This window comes from Rhinolophus sinicus, chromosome 16 (genome assembly GCF_057876585.1).
Source record: "Rhinolophus sinicus isolate RSI-liver-muscle chromosome 16, RSI-T2T, whole genome shotgun sequence".
Classification (NCBI taxonomy): Eukaryota; Metazoa; Chordata; class Mammalia; order Chiroptera; family Rhinolophidae; genus Rhinolophus; species Rhinolophus sinicus.
Genome location: NC_142516.1, coordinates 76,470,844 through 76,494,764, shown reverse-complemented (window position 1 = coordinate 76,494,764; position 23,921 = coordinate 76,470,844). Strand labels below are relative to the sequence as shown.

General features: G+C 44.9%; 1 protein-coding gene across 5 annotated transcripts in view; it reads right to left on the bottom strand.

Annotated features, from left to right (window-relative positions):
• Nucleotides 1-23,921, bottom strand: part of PTCH1 (patched 1) — a 68,574-nt gene that overhangs the window by 29,793 nt on the left and 14,860 nt on the right. For 4 of the 5 annotated variants that reach the window (XM_019711985.3, XM_019711991.3, XM_019711990.3 and 1 more), the window contains 10 exons: nucleotides 10,362-10,551; nucleotides 7,491-7,560; nucleotides 7,293-7,384; nucleotides 5,682-5,880; nucleotides 5,243-5,364; nucleotides 4,287-4,434; nucleotides 3,362-3,493; nucleotides 2,767-2,922; nucleotides 1,964-2,062; nucleotides 1,344-1,469 (listed from right to left, as the gene is read on the bottom strand). In XM_019711985.3, the coding sequence (XP_019567544.2) occupies nucleotides 1,344-1,469; nucleotides 1,964-2,062; nucleotides 2,767-2,922; nucleotides 3,362-3,493; nucleotides 4,287-4,434; nucleotides 5,243-5,364; nucleotides 5,682-5,880; nucleotides 7,293-7,384; nucleotides 7,491-7,560; nucleotides 10,362-10,551 (1,334 nt within the window). The remainder of the gene's footprint in view (nucleotides 1-1,343; nucleotides 1,470-1,963; nucleotides 2,063-2,766; nucleotides 2,923-3,361; nucleotides 3,494-4,286; nucleotides 4,435-5,242; nucleotides 5,365-5,681; nucleotides 5,881-7,292; nucleotides 7,385-7,490; nucleotides 7,561-10,361; nucleotides 10,552-23,921) is intronic. The other variant, XM_074330254.2, reaches the window with a different exon arrangement.

Genomic DNA, 23,921 nt, shown 5'->3' with positions numbered 1-23,921 from the left:
TAGGATCGTTAGTTGCTTAGGTCTTTTATCAGTAATTAGCAAAATGGAATTCAAATATGAAGACTAACTATGTTGACAAAAATAAAAACAGAAGCCTAATCTACAATTTGTCCATTTCTGCTGAGTGGAGTAAGAGTTTAAAAAGTGACATCAAAAGTAGTTTCCTTTAAAAAGCTGACCATCTCATGAATTACATATCATGTTGTAAAAGAAAAAGAAATGAACAAAGGGAATGCCACTGCTCCTTTAATATGTCTTGGAAAACAGTGGAAGCTTTCAAATTCGAATTTAGTTCACAAAACTTCAATAACATCCGTGAGATATCAAAATCGTAAACCATCTCAGGCATAGGACGACCACAAAGTGGCCAAGTAGTGGTCCTTATCTGCTGCCCTGATGGATGTCTGGGTTCCTGCAGGTTTCCGGCAGCTGCAGAGCCATGCCAGTGCTTTAGGCCAAGCACAGACTGACCACGGCTGCAGCCCCAGTCTCAAGAAGTCTCCGTACTTACAATTCACATAAGCTGGCTCTTTGTTTAAAAAAATATCTTGATGGCCTCTCAGTGTGAAAGGGCCTGGTTTGGAAGGAGAGAGTGGAACAATGCAGGAGTCAAATTGCTCTGCATAAAGCAGGGAGAGGAATTTGGGGTTTTCTTGGGCAGCCTGAGAGGGGAGTCTGGGACCAAAAGGAAAGAGAAAGGAAGAGTTTGTGGAAGCTAAGTAAGGAAAGGAGGTGGCAAGAGCCCCAACAAACCTCCTGCAGGCGAAAACGGCCCATACGTTCTCACAGTGGCATCTAATATTCAAGTTTAAGTTGTCGCCTCGCTTGGGCTGTACGGCAACCTCCTCTTGTCAGTGAGGTCTGCTCTACACAGCTGCCTTGTGTTGAGGCTGCTTTAGGGAACTGCGGAGAGGGTGGCATGCTTGAGGAGGGAACACAGAAACGTAGTGGGCTTTTGAGGCAGGAATGGACAAGAAGCGGGTTGTGCTGTGGACGAGTCAGAGGACTCCTGCCATCTGGAGTAGGGTTTCCTGGTGTCCCACAGGGAGTGGCCCTGGGACCATTTCAGTTGGACAATGAAGGCAAGGCCAAGTCCATAAGGTACCAGGTCCTGACGATACCCAGGCCACGGGCATCTGGGCTATGGGCTTACAAAGAAGGAAAGGACCCTGAACCTTTTTAGAGGGAATGTCAGGGTTCCTGCTTAAAGAAGCATCTGCCCAGAAGAAAGAGTCCCAAATGCTGTTATACTACGCCACTTCATGGCCACGGTACTGCCAGCCCAGTGGTGGAGATGGTCAGTGGCAGTGCCGTGCGCACAGATTTAATCCCCGGAAACGCACCTGGAGGGAGAAGGCCCGCAGAGCAGGAATTGGGATGAGTGCAGCCATGAAGAAGGCTGTGACGTTGCTGATGGAGGTGAGGGCCACGCTGGCGCCCGTGCGCTTCAGGCACTCCCCGGTCCTGTCCTGGGGGCGAGAAACCACAGTGCTGAGTGAGAGCTGCAAGGGCAGGGCTCTCTTAGAGCACAGGCTGTGTGAACAAGTCCTACACCGAGCCAAACACGGCAACTGGCGGTTTACTGTGCTGACATTAGGGGATAAGGGAGGAGTGTCTCTGCCTTCCCCCCAGCACAGGCACTGAAAACATCTTCAGTACTATTCACACAGTCATGAATGTTCATAGTTAGTACCATCCAAAACACCAAGCTGCAATAGAAGGATTTAAGTACATTTTTAATATGATTTAAAAGGGGTGGGGTGAGGACAAAGTGACAAATGTGCAGTTTGGAATACATTTCCTGAGATTCTTCTAACTTACTTATTTAGAGCCAGTAATCTGTCATCTGCCTTGGGACTAAATTATTTATTGGGCCAGATTGAGAAAAATGAAAGGACAAATACTGAGGAACGGAGGGGGCTTTGGCTTTGCCCAAAGTTTTCTTCTTTTGTATTTCAATTACCTCGAAAGGGATTCTTTTATTCTGTCCTGTTTCGCTAAATGCATGTGCCAGAAGGAAAACATCGTCCACACCAACGCCAAGAGCAAGAAATGGCAAAACCTATAGTGAAAACAGAGGACAGGGCGTTAGACATGTGAGGTCCCATTCTGATAATCCTAAGGCTATTTAAAACACTGTCACCAGCACCGCCAGTAGCTACCCAAAGGACAGCTTACATTAACTCATGGTAAAGAATTTAGTTTTATCCGCTAGTTAAATCCCCAAAGTCTAGCAGTCTTAGCTCACAGTAGATCTTGTACATTTCTATTTCTAAGCTCCATGTACAATGATTTTTTTTTTTTAAGTTAATAAATGGGAAGGATTGTAACTCATCTAAAGCAGTGATTCTCAAAGCACGATCCCTGGACCAGCATCATTGGGAACTGGTTAGAAATGCAAATTCTCCACCCCCATCCCTGACCAACTGAGTTAGAATCTCTGGGGGTGCAGCCCAGCAATCTCGAGTTTTTGCAACCCCTCCAGGTAATCCTAATGCACACTGAAGTCTGAAAACCACTGCTCTAATAAATGATCTAAATTCCACTGATAAGTGAAACATCTTGACTAATCAATAAGCCCATTCAGATCTTCTGTTCACTGCCGAGGAGGAGTGGTCCATTTACAGACACAACCCCCAAGAACGTGGCATTCTAGTGGAAAAGGCTGAAAGACCCTTTAGGTGACATGGACACATGAAAGGCCATACAAAAGGAGCCCGGGGAGGGATGTTGGTCAACAAAGTGGACGGATGGCTCCTTTAGTACCTGAGTTGTTGCAGCGTTAAAGGAAATCCCGATCAATGAGCACAGGCCCAATCCTGCAGCTACTGACAGTGCAACCAACAGGACGCCAGCCAGCCCCACGGCACCCTGGGACTTGGAGCAGTCCCAGCGCAGCATGGTTAAACAGGCATAGGCAAGCTGCAAGCAGAACCATGGGTGGGGGTGGGGGTGGGAGTGGGCAGGTGAAGGAATGAAGGGGAATGGGAGGAGTGGGGAGGGGAGGGAGGGGGAGGGGGAGACACAAAACAAAAGCCAAACATTAGAATGTGTAAGGATTCTAATGTTTTCCCCCACCCATCACCCCAAATCAAAAGGTAGAACTTATGAAACCCAACAACAAAAATTTACATTACAGACATCACAGGAAATGATACGAGTCAAAGGTGGGCAAACTGCAAATGGGAAAAAATGCTTTACACAACCACTTTTCAAACTGTTATGAAGCCCGAGCTCTCTGGCTCTCTTAGATGCACATGTGTGTTAAGAGCAGTTAAAAAGCAGGAGCCGTCATGGAAAGGTAAAAACCAAAAACCAAAACAAACCCCCAACCCCGCAGGAGAACTGAATTGATCGTTACCATAAGTAGGTAGCCACTGGCCACTCGGATGACACTGACGTCCGAGAAGGACTTGAGGATGTCGTCCAGGGTGGTTGTGGTGAAGGAAAGCACCTTCTGCGTGGAGTTCTGGGCGACACTTTGATGAATCACCTGTGGTCACAACATGAAAGTCCCAGACAGAATGAAAGCTTCAACGAGCTTCCACAGCACAGATGTTGGGGGACGCGTGTCCCCTCCACCTAACCAACTTTTTTTCTGATGCATTCTAAAGAGTTCTACATGATTCAGGTTTGAACTGGGACTAACATTAAATGACCCTGGGCCTGGGACAGTGAAGGTGACCGCTAATCAAGTAAGAAGTGGTGCTGAGGTGAGCCAGCCACTGAAGGTCCCTCTGGGCTCTTTACTCTACATGGAAGACTGCAGTCCCCTGTCCAGAGCTCTACAAGGCTGTGTTCCCCTCTCCAGCAGTTCCCCCTTAATCCAAACCAACTCATTCTTATGGGCACTCCTCCCCCCTTCATTTGCTGGCCACTTTTAAAAGGTCACATGCAGCTCCGTAGAGGTCACTGCTTGGGAAACAAAGGCCAGCTCCTGTCACATGACCTAACCAAGGGGACTGCAGCTGTGAACAGATTCTATGCCTGCTAATGTTTTCCAGACACCTTTTCTTGTTAACTGAGTGTTTTTTAAACACTATTATGCCTTAGCTCTGGAGTTCACAAGTGGTTACTCAAAATGTTTCAGGGCACCCCAATCAGGGCAATATCAAGAAAAGTGAAAAAAACTTTTCATCCTCCCCACCACGTTCCCAGAATTACAATGTTTTGAAAATAAATTCTAATGGAAAAAAAAGTTTTAAAACATCATTCAAATGAAGTATTTAGTCACTAAGGGGCTTGTACCCAGATTGCAAGGTGGGCAGCGGCATGCGGAGACTCACCTCCACGTAGGTCCTCTGCCAGGCCTCCAGGATGGCCGCCGCTTTGTCCTCGTTCCAGTTGATGTGCGACACATCCTCGTATCCCTTGAAGTGTTCGTACATCTGCTTTGGAGTCATTAACTGAAACATGGTCTGCAAGGCTTGGGCACTGCCGCGGGGTTGGAAAGGGTGAGAAGGCACAGATCAGGGGAGCAGCTCTACGACCAATCCCAAACGAGCGCCCCCCACTCACCTGCACTCAGACTACTCTTCTACATGAGCACATGTTTCCATTAAAATGGGACCGGGATGGTTATTGTATTTAATAGACTGATGTACCATATTAAAGGTGTAACCTTACAAACCTTTTACAGATAGGCCCCAAAATTAAATTAATAGGCAATTTCCTTTCTGTTTCTACTCAATGCAACAGGAAGGGTAGAGGGATAGCTAGCTAGACCAGATATGATTGGCTCACTCCTGCACGCTTGCTTGTGCAGAAATCCCAGACGACCGCCTTCCCGAGGGTAAAATCTCAAACAGAGTACCTGACACTTTATGGAGCGGAGTCAAGTGCAGAGGATAATTCTTGGTTAGCGTCATTTGCTGGTCTTTTCCTTTAATAAGCTATGACAGAGTCTAGCTCATACCACTTAACTCTCTTATGCTATGACCAATGTCTCTTGCTTGCTTTACACTTGCCCCAATTTTCTACAAAATGGGCAGATCTAACACCCTACGGTCACAAACTACAGTCTCAATGAAAATGACACATCTCTCGAAAAATTCCCCACACGGTGCCTTTTGAGCTGGTCTGGTCTGCTAATATTTCCTAATATTCTATTAATATTACACCAGACAGCTAGCTAGGTTATCAGGTATTAATACAGTTACACGTGCAGATGTCAGAAGGGAAGTGGTTTCTCAGGACAGGACAAAAACAAGATGGCTGGGCTTTCCCTCTGTGTGCGGATTACCTGACAAGCTTCCCAGTGCTGTTCTTGATGGCGCCACCCACAATCAGCTCCTCCTGCCAGTGCATATACTTCCTGGATAACCCATGACATCCACCATTCAAAACAAGGGCCATATCAAGAGGCTAAAATAGAAAGACAGCTACATAATTACGGGAATTAGCAGGCAGGTCACATGTCTTGTTAAAATCCAGTGCATTCGGGGCTTGTTTGTTTCAGAGAGAACATTAAAATCAAGGCTAATGAGAGGCGTATGGCAAATCTTACAGCAAAATTTCGCTCTATAAACAAACTTAGTTCCACAGACAAAAAAAAAAACCACAAAAAACCACAAATAGCGGAGAATGAAACCTTAAAAATGAAAATAACAGAACAAAGAATGGGGGGAAATATCAAATTTTTCGCTCTGCCCGTCCTAAGAAGACTTACTGCCTGTACTCACTTTGGTTGTATTTTTGTTGGGGGCTGTGGCGGGGCAGTCTGGATCAGCCGGATTGAGGCAGGGCCGGTCCATGTAACCATGACCAACTTCCGCCTTATTCAGCATTTCCTCCCAGCTGTCCACTTGATAGTTTATTTTCTTTAACTCTTCTAGGAATTCCAAAGGGTCAAAGTTTGTCCACTGCAAAGGAGCCTTACCTCTGTGAAAAAAATTAGGAGGCAAGACAATGAAAAGAGGCTTCCACACCCTTAGTAAAGTAACAGGACTACATATATTGCACATACTGCATCCAATTGCACAAGGCTTTTGGTAATGCTGCCACTCTGGGGCAGTGGCATTGAAAAAAAAAAAATGCTCCTTTCCGGTCTATCTGCATGCAAACCTAAGCCAGGAAAACAATTCATGAATGAAGATGGCAAGCAGAGAGCTGATAAATGAATGAAGGTACAAAGACTCTTTACTGGCTGATCTATTGTATTTAATACCCAAAACCAAAATTAGCCAGTGGGTGCCTCTAAGCAGAAGACTGAGATTGAAAATTAAGACCAAAAAAAAAAACCCAAAAAAAACAAAGAGGGAATCAAAATGTCAAATTAGCACTTGCCAGCCTAAGAAATGCTTTGTAAATGTCATCAATCCAAATATTTGATCTCCATTACCTGTAATAATCCCATACTTATGAGTGCTCTCTGACAGCCTGGCAGTCAACCCCAGAAGCCCCCTGCTGCCTCTGCCATCACAGCCATCATCAAGGCCACTTCCCCCCACACTCACTTTTGAATTTGTGCTGTTGACAGACCAGAAAGGCTTTTGGCTGCCTGTTATGTGGTTCAAACCACACTGTAGCTGCTTAACCAGGCTGAAGTCATTATTCAGAATCTCCCAACCAGAAAACACAAAACCCCTTATTTCCCATCTAAAACTGTACACTGAAGGTCAGAGTATGGCCACTGCAAATTGCTTTTGCAGATAGGTGCAAGCTAGGGCAGAAACAATAACCCAAGCACTAACTCTTGCATAATTAACTGAAAATGTCGACACTGATTAACAATTATTCTTTAAATGATGCTGTGTATATAATATCCAACTGCTAAACTGTGAAGCATCCCCTACCAGGGCCTTCAAAGATAACAGATTTCCCCCTTAAATGTCATTAATGTGATCCAAAGGAAGATTAGCATTTTGCTTCACAGGAAGATCTTGAACTTTAACTCAAAATATTTAGTTCTGACGTGTACCCACTAATAAATTCTCTCCTTAAAAGATAAGCTAAACCAACTTGATTGAGTGCCTGGTCTGCAAGACTGCAAACATTTTAAAGAGTTAAAAATCACACATACTCCAAAATCATTTGCATTTTATTTGCATATAAATGGGCTGGTAAAAGTGAATGAAATTTAATGATGCCTACAGAACTTTTTTTTGAAAAGAGAAAAAATATTCTGCTTAAGTCCCATCTCCCCCAACTATTCACTCAAAAAAATGTGCATGGAATTTCAATGTTTTTATTTCGTGTTCAAAACTGAAATAGAATAAACAATGGTAAAGTAACATCAGAAACTATTCTAGAGCTTAGAAATCAGACAACGGAAAATAAGATCATACACTTACAGTAGGTATGCTGTCCCAGGCTGTAATTTGGCCCCTTCCCAGAAGCAGTCCAAAGGTGTAATAATTAAACAAGGGTAAAGATATTCTATTATCTGTCAAAGTTAAAAAGAACAGGCCATGCATTAGGCTAACACATAACCACCGGCGTGTTTTTGAGAATTTTTGAGAATTCTTTTTGCAAACAAAAAGAAAGTATACCTGATCCATGTAACCTGTTTCTGTGATAAGTTCTCCAGATTTGTAACACAAATGTTCCAATTTCCACTGCCTATTAAAGAGTAGAGAAAACAATTTCTCATTGTAACAAAAGAAATCAGTACAAAGTTAGAATTATAGAACATATATAGAAAGAACTGCGGTTTTGATCACTTTTAAGTACCTGTCAAATTGAGCAGAACTTTTGCCAAGTAGAGACCCAACAAGCTTGCTTTAATGAATAGATAATACTTAGTTGTAATTAACGTGTGGGGTGTTTATGTAAATGAATGCTACCAAAGTGCTTGAGAAGTCTTGTTTCCTTAAGTGTTCTCCCAATAATCTTGTTTACACCATTAATCTGCTTCTCTACATACATTAAACAACTTCAGGGCAGATAATTCAGAGTTGAATTGTCACAAATTCAAAATAAGTGCGGACTAAATCAGTAAGGTTTGTAATGTATTAACATATATTCAGGTGAGAAAACATTACCGGCTTATTTTTACTGGCAGATAATGTACTTATTAACAGAGAGTGTTCAAAATGAACTTTCCCGCTGTTAACCATGAATGCTGTGAACACTGCCAGGTAGATCAATTTCCCACTTTACAGTCCCCTTCTTGTCCTATAGAAATGATAGTAAATACACTGATCAACAATACCTCTTTTATCTTTCATCTATGTATTGCTATAGAGTTCTGTTATCCCTACTAGAGTGCTATACTCGTATATAAAGCCCACACCTTTAGGGAGATTAAGTGTAACTTGAAAAAAGGCCATTTGGAAACGGTGGGATGGAAAATCCAAGAGAAGAAAAACTGAAAATAAAGAACTCCCTCCAAACTGCACAATTGTATTGGTCACCCAAAGGAGTGTTCTGGACTTTGCCCTCTTTCCTGCAGAACCTGCTCATCCATCCCTCAGCACCCCACTAAAATGCCACCTTCTTGCTAAGTGTTCTTTATCCAGGGCAATTAAATGACCCCTTCCTCTTGAATGCTAGAGCACTGACTGGTCGGATCTCTGCCGGACACCTGGAGCGCCTGCAGTGGGGCCTGCAGGGGACTAGCTCTGTGTGTGCTGATGTCTTACCTGTACTGATGTCTTTCTTCTCCTTAACTAGACTGTCTGCTCCTGAGAGCAGGACCCGAGTTATCCACCCACCCACCCACCTATGTATATGTTTATATTTTAATTCCACATAGCATCTACACAGACTATCTAGCATGAGTAGGTTCTCACTTATTATCACTTGAGCAATTAACTCTTATTTACACTTGTTTTATTATCACGTGATCAATGAACTCTTATTTACACTTGCTTTAGAAGGGTATGGCTGTGCATTAGAAAAAAACATTGTCTAGTTAGACAATCTAATTCCCAATTTTCTCACCTAAAAAATTAGATAGGTTGAACTAGGCGTTCTTCGAAGTTCATTCCAATGCATAAAAGCTCTTGGGTTCCCTCTCAGTTTGAGTGTAATTTCATAGTACAGATGCTCACATCTTCTCCTTATGTAAGTGACAAGCCCCCTCAAGGTAGGTTCCCGTTATATTAAGAACGCATCCAGGGGGCCCTGGAACACCCATTTCCACTTGCAAACTTTGCAAAAGTGCACTGGGTAGTTTAGTTGCTTCCCCCACAGCACTCCTGACAGACGGGGAGGGCTGTGCCGGTAAGAACGAGGATGTGCTCTCCTGCCAAGTCTGCCTGACAAAGTGCTACAGCACCTCCTCACATTTTCCAAAGCCCTTTCATATGCACATATACCTGGTCTTGTTCTGGGAACCTCCTGCCAGTAACAGAGCAAACGTGATCATAAATTAGTTTACAGATTAGCCCAAGATGTGTGACTTGTCCCAGGTCTTGCTGGGCCCTAGATCCTGTCTCCAGCTAGATGGGTCTTACAGCCGATCCAGTTAAGTCCAGAGTGGACGTTACAGCAGGGACAAATGCAGATTTTCATTTTATTCTCTCCCTAATTCTCTCTGGTCACGAGTATGTCCACATTGCCACTTCCTCACCTCCCCTGTGAAAAATAAATCATACTTGCCAACCACTAAGTTAAGAGATGATGAAAGTCTACGGGGGTAGGACGGAGTTATCTACTAAACGTCAATTCAGTGGTCCCTTGGAAATGGGGTTTAGCTATCTCAACAGATCAGGGAGAAGATCCAGTTTAAATTAATCAATTCAGGCAGTTGGTCTATCACCAAACTCCAGTTGTCTGCCCTTATCTACACGCTGTACAAGAATGGACAAGATATGGTCCCTGCCCTGAATAACTCAGTTTAGACAAATAAGAAAAAGTGCTGTTAGTTTTGTTTGCTGCAGAATTCTTCCTATGCGTTTACTATACCCACAGCGTTTTTACAATAGCTATGAAGCTAAAGGGTAATATTTTGTAAAGCTGTGTGTGAGTCCACCTTATTCCACCTACCAGGCAGCAGGAAGTCACCATAATGGCTGAACTTCCTATGTGCTTTGTGACACATACCAACAACTGCCAATATCTACAGTGAACACAAAGTAGTAAGTATTCTTATTCCTTGAAAGTTGACCAAAGACAATGCAGCATCTAACTGTTCTAAAAACATCTTAAGTAATGAAACATCTACAGAATAGGTCTATAGCCACCCAAATGGCGGCTTGCAGGATCCTACTCATTTGGGTATACTGACAAGATACTTACTGAAAATACAATATAACGTAATGTATTTGACGACTAAACTCTGGAAACAAATCACGATTTTTAAAAAGCCAATACATTACAAAACTATTTGAACTAACACCCAGGTGTCTTTCCAGGGCAACCTTATTTACTAAAACAAAGGGCCTTAGGCAGCAGCCCCTTCCCTTCCACCAGCTCACCTGTTATACATATACACGTGGACCCGGCTGGCCTTGAGCGCCGAGTCCAGGTGCTGGCGGAGCGCTTCTGTGGTCAGAACGTTGGTACCTTCTTCTTTCGGGGTCTGAATCATGAGCTGAGGATTAAACATAGCCTCTTCTCCAATCTTCTGGCGAGTATAATTTAATTCGCGACTGACTCGTCCACCAACTGACAAACATGTACAGGTTTCAATTAGAACAGCAAAATCCCCACAAATTCACAATCCATGTGTTATCTCACTAAGAAACGCAGGATACATGATAAATACACTCTGGTCAAGAAAATGTATGACTGATATTTAAGGAGTAACATTCGTATTATTGTTATCGATATTGTTAACTTTGCTGATAATAAACATAAAAAATACTCACAAAACCCATTAACGACTGCCCTGCCTTCCACACACACAAACCTAGTGCATTCGTGCTTTGTACACCTTTTAACTAATGTATGTAGAAAGGGGGGAGGGGCAGGAAAACTTGAGACACCTTTTCCTTGCAGACCAGACCAAATACCTCTGTTGCAATTTCTTTCACTTGTATAAATATGCCACTCCAGCACATTTCAAGATAAATGGCTTCAATTTACACTTTTCTCCTAAATAATCTAGCAAAAGTAACAAGGCAATGTTTCTCCTTGTGGAAAAAGAAACAAGAAAAGGTGACAAACATGTTTTCAGCACAAAACCTGCCAGGAGAAGATGAATAATGGGATTCATATCAGATGCACACGGGGAAATCCCATTGGAGAGGGACCAAATGTATCAGCCGCAGCCGCGCTGTCATTGGAAGGCCCTGGAACCTGGTTCTATCAGACTCACCGGGTCAGCATCCAGGAAACACAGGTGCCAGGTTCTGAGCTGCCTGGAGGCGGGCAGCCCGTGTTCCAGGAGTTCCCAGGTGACTCAGAACCGGCCCCCGCACCAACCTGGCTCTCCAGCAGGCTGGCCATGCTAGAAGCCAGCGCAACGAGGTACCTCAGGCACCCGTGACGTTGTTGCTGCAAACTGGTTTTTGTCTTCTTCCTTCCTCAGGTCCTAAGGCTGTATTTCAAGCATGGTTTTAGAACAAGCCCAGCTCAGAATGCTGCACGTGGCTGGCAGGTATGGTGTGAAGGGGAGAGGGAGGTGAAGGCATGGAGGGGGTTTTGATCCCTTTCAGTGACGTTGAGGGGCTGGAAGGGCAGCAGAGAATCCTTGAGTTCTCTGCACACACACTGCAGGGCTCACAGAGTCTGATCGGTCCTAGGAGCCGATAGTGCACGGCTGCTGAGAAGAAGGCCTTCCGCTATTGTGCAGGAAGGGCCCCAGTGATCACTGCAGCTTTCCCAGGGGCGGAATCCTTTGTCAAGTTTAATATTCACGGACATAAACATTTGGTTTGGGCAAGTAAATAAGTACTGGGAACAGTGGCTTGTTTAGTTGTCCTGGCATATTTTATAAACAAGGGGCAGGCTAAAAAGCAAGTAACGCCCCCATTAGGAAAGCGAGTCCGGACTCACAGCCTGGCAGGGTCATTTGCCCAGGTTCACACACACGGCTCAGGCTACCTGGGAACTCCGTGAGGTGGGGCCGAAATGAATGTCAGTGTGTCAGTCAGAGAGACGCAAGGAAGGGGGCGGGGAGGAGAGGAAGGGGGGAGGGGAAGAGACGGAAATTATCAGTAGGTTACAGAAAGTATTAAGACTCCTCCAGGAGAAAACTTTGACAAATGCCCTGGGGAATTAGGGAGGACCTTGCAATCAATTTGAAGTTCAAGAAAAATCTAAGGAAAACTTGGGAAACAACTTGCAAAGGAGGATGAATTTACGTAATACCACAGGCCTATTCAGGATGCCCCACTAAAGCTGCCTGCAGGCAGGGTCTGGCTCCTTTTGGCAGAAATCACAATGCTTTACTTCAACCAATTAACAAGTGAGCTGAATAACACTCAATCCACCTTCTGTAGAGACAGAAAGGCTGTTTAAGGCTAAAAAGCCAATTATTAGCTCAGAGGTCACTTCTGAAAAGCTAGAGCTGCCCTCCAAGGAGCTCCAAATAGCCTTTTTGAAAAAGAAGTTCAACCTCTTCCTTTATTCTGACTGCTATGACATCGATGCCCCACACCTATAAATCATTTATAATATATTTCCACCTGCCTCCTCAAACCTTGGCTAGAACGAGATTTCTCATTCTGCTTACAAAAAGTCACACTTCCTTTCACCTTCACCGAAGCTGAAAACTTCAGGTGAATTAAGACCATGAGGTAAAAACAAACAACAGGAGACACAGACACCCGCCCCCCTGCTGCCCCTCCCAAACCTTAGCAGAGCAGCTGCCTGTAACTATAACCAACAAGGAAAGGGATGACCCAAGGGATGAGTACACACAAGAAAAATCAGATGCAAGGTTCCTGCAGCTGAGAACTTGGATTGCACTCTTCCAGACCAACCTCATAATGGACCAATTATTTTATCACAGGGGTTTTCAGACATGATGCTGTTTCCTACAAGATATTAAAAAAGGTACCAGTGGCTCCATAATGTCACCTTTTTAGATGTTTTAAGATGTATATTTTAACAAACACATATAGAAAGTGTATATTTTCAGGTCTCTGCCATTGAAACATTTCAATCTCTTTGCTCTTCCATCTCTTTGTTCTAGTAATAAGTACGAATATTTGCTAATGTGACAACCAGTGTCAACCAGAACAGGACTGTTATCATAGGGGGACCAAGATTATCATCGAGTTGAAAGACGCTGAATTCTAAATTTCCTCAGCCACCTATGCTGTATCTTACTTTTGAGTATTGTTAAATTCTTATTTTTACATGATACACAGCCATGATACACGTAACATGTCATCTTGTATTTAACCACATACGAATGTTTTTGCAAAACTATTCAGTACTTTTTAAAAAGCTTAGCTAACGTCCACTTTACTTGACAGATGGTTGTAACCCAATTCATTCACCCTGCTGGGTGCATTTGGGGGTGCGTGCTAAGCTGTGGGGTGCCATGGTTGATGAGACCAACGTGTTCTCTGATCCAAAAGGCTCGCTGGCAGTAAAGCCAAACAGGCAACAGACAAGCAAACCAGTAAGATCTTTCATGGCACGACAAGTGAGTGACTGGGAGGTGGGTCAGGGCAAGACCACTTCTAATGGAGCAGCCAGGGGAGACCTAAAAGGAAATAACTTCGAAGAGCTGGGGTAACTGCTCTGGGCAGAGGAACCAGCAACTACAACACCCTCAGGTGTGGCTTCTCCAGGGAGAGAAAGGAGCCTGGTGACACCACAACGATGCCATTCACTTGGCTGCACTGGGTGTACCAGTGTCACACACCGCATGGCACTCGCGTGGTCTTACAGCAGTGTTCACCTAAGGCGCTCTGGACAAGCCACCAGAAACAGAAACCCCTGTGGACAGCAATTTTATGGACTCGCCTGACTCGCTACTCTAAATCACAGCGGAGTGACAACCAGAGCTGTTCTTTAACTTGCTGGCTTCCTTGTCATGCGCCGGTGTGAGGCTTGGCTCTCAGGAAGCCCCACAGACCCCATTTCAAGTGTCTGAAGTTGCAGCTGTGATCTAGGGGGACACGGTTTTCTTCCTTCTCTTTGCCAGTTTCAAGGTCAAAGTCCCTCTTTCTTATTTTCTAAATAACTGAATGTTCATGAAATACTGCACAGTCATTTTTGACTACTGAGCAGAATGAACCGTAAGCTCCACTATCTGTGAGGTAGACGTAGGGATACTGACAGCCATGTCAGCGGCTCTGATGGATAATCTTCCACTGCTTCCCTTTTGGAGGTTTACCTCTATTTCTTAATATTGCTGCAATGAACATGTATAATTAAAGACTTCCACATGACAAACAAAAATAAATATGAAAGCTACTTGGTAGCGATCTGAATTAAAAACAAGCTCAATGCAAAAATAACGTGCCATCTTGATCATATACTGAAGCCCTCATATTCTTTTCCTTCTCCTGCCCACAACAACTTTAACAGTAAAATAACAACCAACCTCTCTGCACAAGACTCAGAGAAAATGTTACCTCAGGATGCTAGGACACAAAACCACCTTTATAACAGTGTGGTGCTTTCCACTGGCAAAGCCCTTTCACACTCATTATTTACTTATTTATAAATATTTTGCTCGATGCCAATCCCCCATCAAGTTGGGACAAGATGAACTGGACAGACCATGAGAACGGATATCAGGAGACCTGGGTTCTCCATCCCACGCTGCCACTTGCAGCACTGAGATATGGACAAGCCCCTGATGCAGGTGAGCCGCAGTATCCTCTGTGAAAATGGGATAAAACTGCTACTACTAACCTCCTAAGACCGACACCGGAACCCATAGCTCAGCAGGTCTCCGTCCATTTGTTCATTTATCACAGGGCATGTATCAGTACCCTTACTTTACAGAGGAGAAAACATAGCTGCAGAGTTCGGTGACTGGCCCAGAGCTACACAGCTAAAAGGAGGCAGAACCCACCCTTTAATCCCAAGTCCAACTGCCCTGCAAGCCTCGTGGCTTCTGAGCACCAGCTGAGACTATGAGTCTTGGAGCACCAAATCCCATATACCAGCTGGAGCTTTTATAATGCATTAAAGTATTACGCGGACAAATAATCAGTCTTTGAAGGACAACAATGTTGCATCCAAATTTTTCACTGCCAGTCAGGAGATAGTTTTGTCAGTAGGGAGCTCCATGGGTGGCAGGCAGTGGACAGGCCCCGTTTTCTTTCTGGTCCCCAAAGGGGCAGAGAGATGAGGGGTTGCGGAGAACAAGCAGCCCTAAGCCTCTTTACCTGCAAATTCCGCATCTTTTCCTCCAGAAATCTGAGGCTTAAACCAATTCTTTGAAAGAGGTGAGGTAAGGAGCATCACTTCTGCAAAGAAGTTTTTGATGAGGCGCTGCTGATCCGTTCCTCCCCAGATCAAACCAAGTATGGCTTTCGCAGGAGAAGGGCCAGCGCAGGTGAGAAACCATTCCATGCACAGGTCCATAGGCTGGGCCAGAGCTGCCATTCCAACCCATGGCAGACAAGAGACGACCCCCACCCCTTGCCCCCCATGATGTTCTCCTGCTGTATAATTCTGCAGCCCAGCCTTTTGCACAGAGCTATATACACGCCTATGGCATTCAAGCAAAAAGCTTTTCGCAAAAGCTTATTGTGATCCACAAAAAGATAATCTAAGGGACCAACCGAAGTGTTTTTCCCACTAAATTCCAAGTCTTTTCAGGGTGACACTGTCCGCTGCCCACTCACCTCTGCGCACCAGGCTCACAGCACACACTCAGTGTGTCGGATGCATAAATGAATGAGCAGCCTCAATACAGAGCCTTGGGAACAGGCAGTCATCTGTATAAGATATTAATTCTCCCCAAAGCCTCAAAAAGTCAATCAGTCAAAACAAATGACCCTTTCAGCCTGAAAAGTACCCACTCAGAGTCCAATTAGGAAAATGGGGTCTGTGTATATGCAAGCGTAGCATTTGCATTTGATTAATCCCATGAATTATCTAACAGATGCTAGAGAGATTCCCCCCCCCCCCCCTTAGTTACTTCAGGTCCTTCTTTCAATGTTGTGATTAGTTATTGTGAGGGTGAAAAAAGTACAAACCTCTGAAAGGATGCAACTGCAAAATTATTAACGCCGGCTTTACCAATGGAAAAAAATGGAAGATTCAGAAATTTGAGCAATTGGCTGAAAACTCCTGGGCTGTGAGTTTTAGTCACTCTTGCACCCATCTCTTTTATTCATGACTAGCCAACTGCTGCTTAAGCTTCTGGGCTGTTTTTCTCCTTGTGGGATTGTGCCCTTGGGTGTTGCCATGGGAAAATGCTAGAATCAGATCCCCCAAAGGGAATTTGCCTTCACGAAGGGAGCCCGGTGAGGTGAAAACCACACAAACAAGACAAGAGCAGGAAACATCCTACCCCTCCCCAGAGACAGTGGGGGGGGGGGGGTTGCGGGGAAGTAGCTGTAGGCTGATTTGGAGCATGCGGCCTACTGTAAGCCCCCCACACCACCACCAGCTGTTTGTGGTGCCATCTGTTACAGCGAGGGCTGCTTCCTCTGAATGGCCTTCCCTGAAGCCGCCCGCTCGCTCTGTCGCACACGATCAGGTCACCCCAGCACTCTGCCCCAACTAGACCTGCTGCCTGCCACCGTCCCCCCAACCCTCCAGTATTTCTTACAGGGCCACCCGCTCCAAGATGACACTGCATCTGTCAGGAGGCCCATTCTCCATTGGTCACTTGCTGTGCAAGTGAGGGCTGCAGTCAACCCCATCTCAGACAGGCCCCGTGAAGTCACAGGCTGCGGGCCCGTGGGTGTTCCTGGCTACACACAAGACACAACAGAGGAGAGCTCTGCTCTATCCCTCCCCGTCTACCTGCGCAGCTGTGAACTGTCCCAGGTCCTACCACGATTTCACCTGAATGCTCCGGCGCTCCCAGCAAGCAGGTGCAGACCCAGCCTGTCCTTTTCTGCGGGAGCTAAGCAAGCCCAGAAGCGTCTGACACACAGCAGCGGGGTCCCTCACAGGCAATGCTGGACCAGGAAGCGGAACCCAGGGACCAAAGAGCATGTTGTTATCAAGTTTGGAGGTTTTACTGAAGGATTCCTAAAGTCTTCATTAAAAAAATAAAAGCAGAAAACAAGCCAACAATAACGAGACCCACACGCTTGCAAGGCAGCGGGCTCTCTCTAGCACAGCACGCAGGCTGGTGTGTCACATTACCCCCAGCTCCCTTCTCCCAGCTTCTGCCGGGCTGGCATCACCTCTCCTCTGGGTTCCAACAGTCCTCCTGCCATTGTTCCGCCCTGGCTCTTTTCACTGGCCTCCTACTTGAGCAGCATGGAGGAGAGGACATGTGAGTCCCGCCCCTGGGGAACACCAAGATGGCCCAACTTCTCTCCCACTCCAATCCTCCTCTCTCCATCTGTATGGGGAGACGTCCATCACGGGGGGGGGGGGGGGGGGGGGGGGGGGACGGGGACGGGGACGGGGGGGGGGACGGGGGGGGGGGGGGACCACTTTCCTGATTTTGTTGCCATCAGGATTAGCTGGATTAGGGGCTCATACATAAGGAACCCCTGCCATGAGAAGGTTTCATCACCAGGGCAGCTTGGTGTGAACTATACTGCCACCAAGCAAATGGGGGGTGGGAGGGGACGATGGCAGGGGAAAAAAATGCTTCAAGTGCAAAAATACATGAACTGGTCACAGCAATAAATCCCCCCATTGTGCCTTTCCAAGGGTGTGAGCCATTCAAGACTGTCCTTTCAAACAAGAAACCTACACGATCCTTATCTAATGGGTCTGATAGCAGTGGTAGGTGGAAGCATAGCTGCCACAAAGAAACTTCTAGCACTTCCCTAAAACCAGTAAAGCTGGGTGGGAAGAGTAGCACTGTTGGAAGCTTATATTATGTTCAAGGTCAGCTAACACCTCCATGTCGCTCACCCATACACCCAATGGTAACCCCCGCCCCCTTTAATCTGAAGGAAAACAATATGGGCAGGAGTAGGGGAGAAATGGAGGAGGAGGGCAAGAGAATGGGGAGAAAAACAGAAGCACAATTCTTAACTCCTTTTAAAAATTCACTGAAAGTTTTCCTCCCAGGAAATCATCTGGCCCATTCACCCACCCAAAGCCCCATCCTGGCCACTGCTCATGTGGGCCCTGCATGAAGTAAACACAACTTGTAGAGAACGTAATGGGGTGTGTGCAAGTGTGTGTGTGTGTGTGTGTTTTATAGAACAGTCTCTCTTGCACAGAACTGGGCTGTTCCATCAAAGCCGTATCTGTTATATTTCTGTCTTTCTCTTCTGTTTGGCGTATTCACCAACAAGAGAAAAGGAGGTAAGCTTTCGCAGCCCTGACCTGCAGCTGGAACACAATACTTTCACACAGCCCTGCCGACCCCTGACATAAATTTTACACCGCAGCTGGCATTTACACACTCAGCATTACCATATGTATAGCTGCTCGGTGCTAATTATGCTAATCACCTGTCTAACTCGCTGCTGCGAAAAATGGTTGTATTTAGCAGTCCAGTGCCTACCAATGCAGCTTACTGTGTGGCTGAAATGTACATTCAGACGGCCCTGAATGGCAAGATTTTTCCACGTTGCTGGCTACATTCAGGCCTCAGAAAAATTTATTCAAGTCAACTGGTTTCGGTCCGCAACAAAAAAGTTACGAGAAAAAAGTGAGTGTGTTCTTGCCCTAACATTCTGGATCTGCTTGCAAGCAAAATGATAAATCAATTGGTGTGAGAAACAAAAAGGGAGAGAGATTTCTTTTGGGAGCCATGTGAAACTGTAGCCTATTAAAAAAAAAAAAAAAGGGAAAAAAAAAAAAAGGGTCATCCTATTCCCCAAATCTCTGGAAAGAGCAGTTAATAGACATTTAGTCCTAATCCCAAATCCTTCAAATTGCAAGCTTTGTTTGCAATTAAGCAAGGTATTAAACGTGCAATTTTTTTTTCTGGATCATGTGTGGACTGAAATGATGGTACCATATTTATCATTTTTAAAACTGATTACAGCAATATATAAATCTCATGGGAGAAAAATCAGGTAAGAGGAAAGAATTTCTTAGGTAGCTAGGAAAAATTCTTGTTATTTTCTCTCAGAAAGCCTCTGTTTAAAAAGACACTGAGTGATATTTACATGTATTTTTGTGAAGTTTTCTGGTTTCCCCACTAAAGGAGCAAAGGAAATCAGGGAACGGGGGTGAAGAAGATGGGAGAATTCAAAAAAGAAAAAAAAGTGGTGGGGAAGGGAGAATCAAGAAGTCTACATTTTCCTTAATCCTAAAATTCCTGCTTTTTTCATCACTGTTTCTTAAATTAACTTTTCTTGATCATTCTACAGAATTGATTTCTTAGATAAGGGTAATATTGCAGGTTGTCTTAAGAATTCCCCAAATTCAAACTGAAGCCCCTTTTCCTCCTAACTCACAAAGTATCTTCATAGTAATTTTTTAAAACCCCAAATTTGGTCAGTCTCAGGACTGCTCAGTATTACATCAGATTATCTGGATGTACAGATAACGTCTAGGCATCCCAGTTTTCTTGACTTTCCTGCAGGGGTGGCCCAGTTTCTTTCTCACCTCTAAATGATCATTATTAGATTACCTATTTAAATTTTGAAAATGGAAGGCCATTTATTTTGCAACATATCTTGGCCTACCCCCCAGTGCTACAAAACAAGAGAGTAGCAATGTGATTTATCTTAGGTTTACACACAGAAGGTGCACCAACGCAGCAGGCTCTCTCAGACACTGGGAAGGGGGGGCAGGGGGAGGGCGTGCGAAGGAAGCTGACCTTGCCTTTCCTTGCTTTGCTCACCTTTCCATTTAACTCACAGCAGAGGAAAACGGTGATGCTCACAGACGCTGCCATGAAGTCAATAGCTTTCTCACTATCAGCACCCCACCCACCCCGTTCTGTTCAACATTTGATAAACTTCTCTAACCCAGTGAAGCAACATTATCCAAGCCACATCTTGCTCTCTTTGACATCCCTATTCAAGCTGCTTTTCTTTGCCAGTCCAAAGCATGAATTCTTCTGTAGTTCCACATCTTGACTATGCAGCCGACACCACAAATGACGTGACCACTACTGTGCTCGCTCGCTGCAGAGCAGAGGGCTTACCCGTCATTCCCTCCCAATCGCTCGCTCTTCTTAAACAGGAGATGGACCACCCTGCCTCATGGCACAGAGCAGTGTTTACATTGCAGTACTTGACTGTGTAATACATCTGGCATTTTTGGGCAGGATTCCTGAGCTAGGGGCCAGAAGCCCTTAAGCAATGATTTAAGGGGGAAAAAAATCCTGCACACTGGCTTAACAAAGCCCACATCCAGTTCCTTTTGCTTACTTTTGTAACACGTTTCATCAATAACTGAAAACTATCTTGCTGATAAATTGGGGAATCTACTGTTTCTGTTCATTTAGCCTAACGAACAATAATAAATAAATCTTGTGCTGTGGCACAGAGACTTGCCTTGCACTAGCTTCAGTACCACAGCCACTGGGGCTTTGGGACCCGCATGTAGTGTGGACTATATGGGCCAACTCACACCTGGGTTTCTGGATTAGAAATAAGGTCCTGACTCCACATTATAAATCTTGCCAACAACAAACTTGTCATTCATTAGCAAGTACCTGACTGCCCAACAACGATAGTTTCCCTAACACATGACAGCTGTTTTTCCAACTATACTCTAAACCCAAATAGAACAAAATAGTCATAGTCTTGAAGGGATTGAGGACAGGATGCATCTTTCTGTACCTCAAACTCCTTCCTAAAAATTTCCACAACAGTTAAGCAGTTTCTTAATGGCAGCATTCTGTTTTGGAAGGCTAATTATTTCTGTCAAGCCTAAAGATACCTGCACAAAAACAGGTATTGCAGTGTAAAGAAGAAAACCACTCTATATCCAATTTAAGGGGGTGGGGAGGGGGCGGGAAATCCAGTCAGTGTTATCATCAAACACCCAAATTCAGAGTTTGGAAGCAAAGAACAAGTAAAAAAAGTATTTCTATTTTGATGACCCTAATGATACAAGGAAGGTTCCCACTGAGAAAAATCCCACGGGGCTCCCTCCTTCTGAACTGCCAGAAGTGCAGTCATAAGCAAAGCCCTCTGCTTTCCAGGACTCAGATGGGGATGGACTATCTAAGGCTGCGAGAGATGGCCGAAAGTTGTAGAACGAAATCTGTCCTCTTCCATTTGCTTTGGTGGGAATTCCATCCAGGGAAAGCCTGAAGTAGGGCGCCTGGGTCGGAATGTCATGGTTTACATTTCACTTACCATCCCAGATATGCTACGGGGCCCAATTCTTCCATCATTTCATACAACACATAAAGTACAGGGGACCGAGATTTACTTCACACTTCACTTGTCAATGGATTCTTAAGTTACCTCAAAAGTCCATAAAAATGCCACGACTCTTCAACAGGGGAAGCACGTCTCTGCTGAGAGGACCCCATCAAAGAACACAGTCTGGGAACCAAGCCTCACCCAGATAAGAACCCCAAGGATGCAAATGGCAGCTCTGCATCTAGTATGTTTCAAATAATACGTTTTCTAATTCCCTCCTGTCAGTTTGTGATTAACCAGATTTACTACCATTTTAGATTACACCCTAGTCAATCCAGAGACCCACTGGGAGGCAATGAGTTGGGCAGTTTAGGAGTTGGTGGGTAGAAGGAAGGGCGGGAGGGAGAGGGAGAGAAGGGAAGAAAGAGGGGAAGATGAGCAAAGGGATCAGGGGTGAAGGACAATGGAGGAGGGAGGAAGCATAAGGGGTCCTGGGAATCAGTGAGGGACAAAGAGATAGTATTCTAATAGAATCTCATGTGTACGATTCTTTAGGAGTCTCACATAGCTTGAACTCCTTCAACTTTTTGTCAAAATGTTGTCAAAATAGTGCTGAGTTAAAATACTCTATTTCTGTAAAATGGCCTCTATTAAAATCTGGTCCCCTTTAAAATACTTTAAAGATATTTCCATACTTGTTTTACAAGCTAGAAATACTTTAAAAATCACACACACACACACTCCGCCCCAGGAGAGTAGACTACCCTTCAGTGGCTAAATCTGGACAGACTGCTGTCACGAAGTGGGGGCAGCCACGAAAGCAGCCCCTTCTGCTGCAGAACTGTGACCTCCCCCCACCCCACCCCAACTCAAGAAGAAGGGCAGACAAGTTACAGCTCAGCTAGAGTGGACAGAACCCTGGGGTCATGGGGAGGTCAGCTTTGAAGGAGAAATCCCAATGAAACATAAACATGGCATTGTGGAAACCAGACAAATCTCCCATAGTTTGTCCAGCCAGCGTTAATCTCGCCATCAGCTGTGGTGCATAATCCAAACACCAGGATCCGGCGGTTCATACATCTGGAAGCTGTCATCTTCTGGGGCCTCCAAGCGGCGCTGCGAGCATCTGAAACACCCTATCGCCCAACCTGGCTTCTAAACTTGTTGGAGGGTGAGAGAGGCAGACAGCACAGCGGTACAGAGGACTCAGGGTCAGCTGCCCTGAGAAGGCACCTGAGGCTATTTGTTATTTTTAAAGCGATTATTGCTGGGTGTTCATTTTTTAAATCATTTTTCTCCAGCTATGAAAGAAATACCACAACTGCTTCCAGCTGCGTGTGTGTGCCCATGACTGAAATCTAATCAATACCCATCCAATAAACAGACTCCTAATTTTTAAAAGTGCAACAGGAAACCAAGGAGCAAGAAGGAGCTGCATTGCACGGTTTTTCTGTCCCTTGTGAAATGCACCCAAACTAACAGCCCTGAGAGCAGAAACTGGGTGATAATCTTGGAAAGAGCAGTAAAAGCAGAGCCCATCTCTCCTCTTCCTGGCTGACATGCCTCAGTCCCCGGCTGTCCCTTTGGTCCTGCTGCATAAGGGCACCTGGGGAAACGTAGTTAGTGACAGAAACACCTGGAGGAGAACCAGACCACCAAAGAGCTAATAATGTGCTATGTGAGCTTCCGAAAGGAGCTGTGATTTTAATACGAACAAAGGCCAGTGGTGTCTTTCATTGCTTTTTACAAGGTTACCTTCATGCTAAAAAACCCTCAGCCTACTATAGTTGAAATACAACAAGGTTTATCTGCAAAATTAAGTTACCTGAGGGAAAAAATTTATTTGAATATAAAGCTTTTTTTCTTTCTTCTATGGCCTGCCCCCCACCCCAACTTGTCATGGTGTCTATTTGATTTTTGATGCAATTCTCAGAAAAATCAAAAATTTAAATTAGAATGGGGAAAAATTAGTTAAATAAGTCAGTAAATATGGGGATGGGGTAGGAGAGTTATCTTAAAGAACACATCTCTTTTGCATTCACAGCAATATATGTGCAGACACAGCTCCATCCTAATAAAAGCCTTCCACTGCACTGCATGGGTCTGCCAATCGGAGTCTATTATCTAAACCAGTGGTTCTAAATTGGGCAATTTTGTGCATACCCCCCCACACACACGTTTGGCAATGACTAGAAACATTTTTGGTTGTCACAGTGGGAGGGTGCTACTGGCATCTAGTGGGTAGAGGGCAGGGATGCTGCTAAATATCCCACAATGCACAGGACAGCTGCACAGTGGAGAACTATCCAGCCCCAAATGTCAACAGTGAGAAAATTTGCTCTAAACTGAAAGGATGGCGAAGCTTAATTATCTCCTACCACTACCAAGGACCACGAAAGCATAATGCTGGCAAGGTAGGTAGTACAAACTGGAGAGCACTTATAAACATCAAGCAGGCATTTAAACAAAATTCTATTTTCCCCTTTGGAAAAAAAAAAAAAATCAAAGCCACAACTTGTGTCCTGCGCTGATACCGGCCTCCAGCGATGTTAATAAAGAGGTGATATGGATTCATGTCAAGGCTCCTCTGGCGTAAAGGAGGCCAGGGGCTATGCGAGCTTTGAGAAAAAAACCAAAGGGCTCCAAGAGATAAATGAAAGGTTCTGTCACTGGGACAGCGTGACAACAAACTTGTGTCAGAGAGAG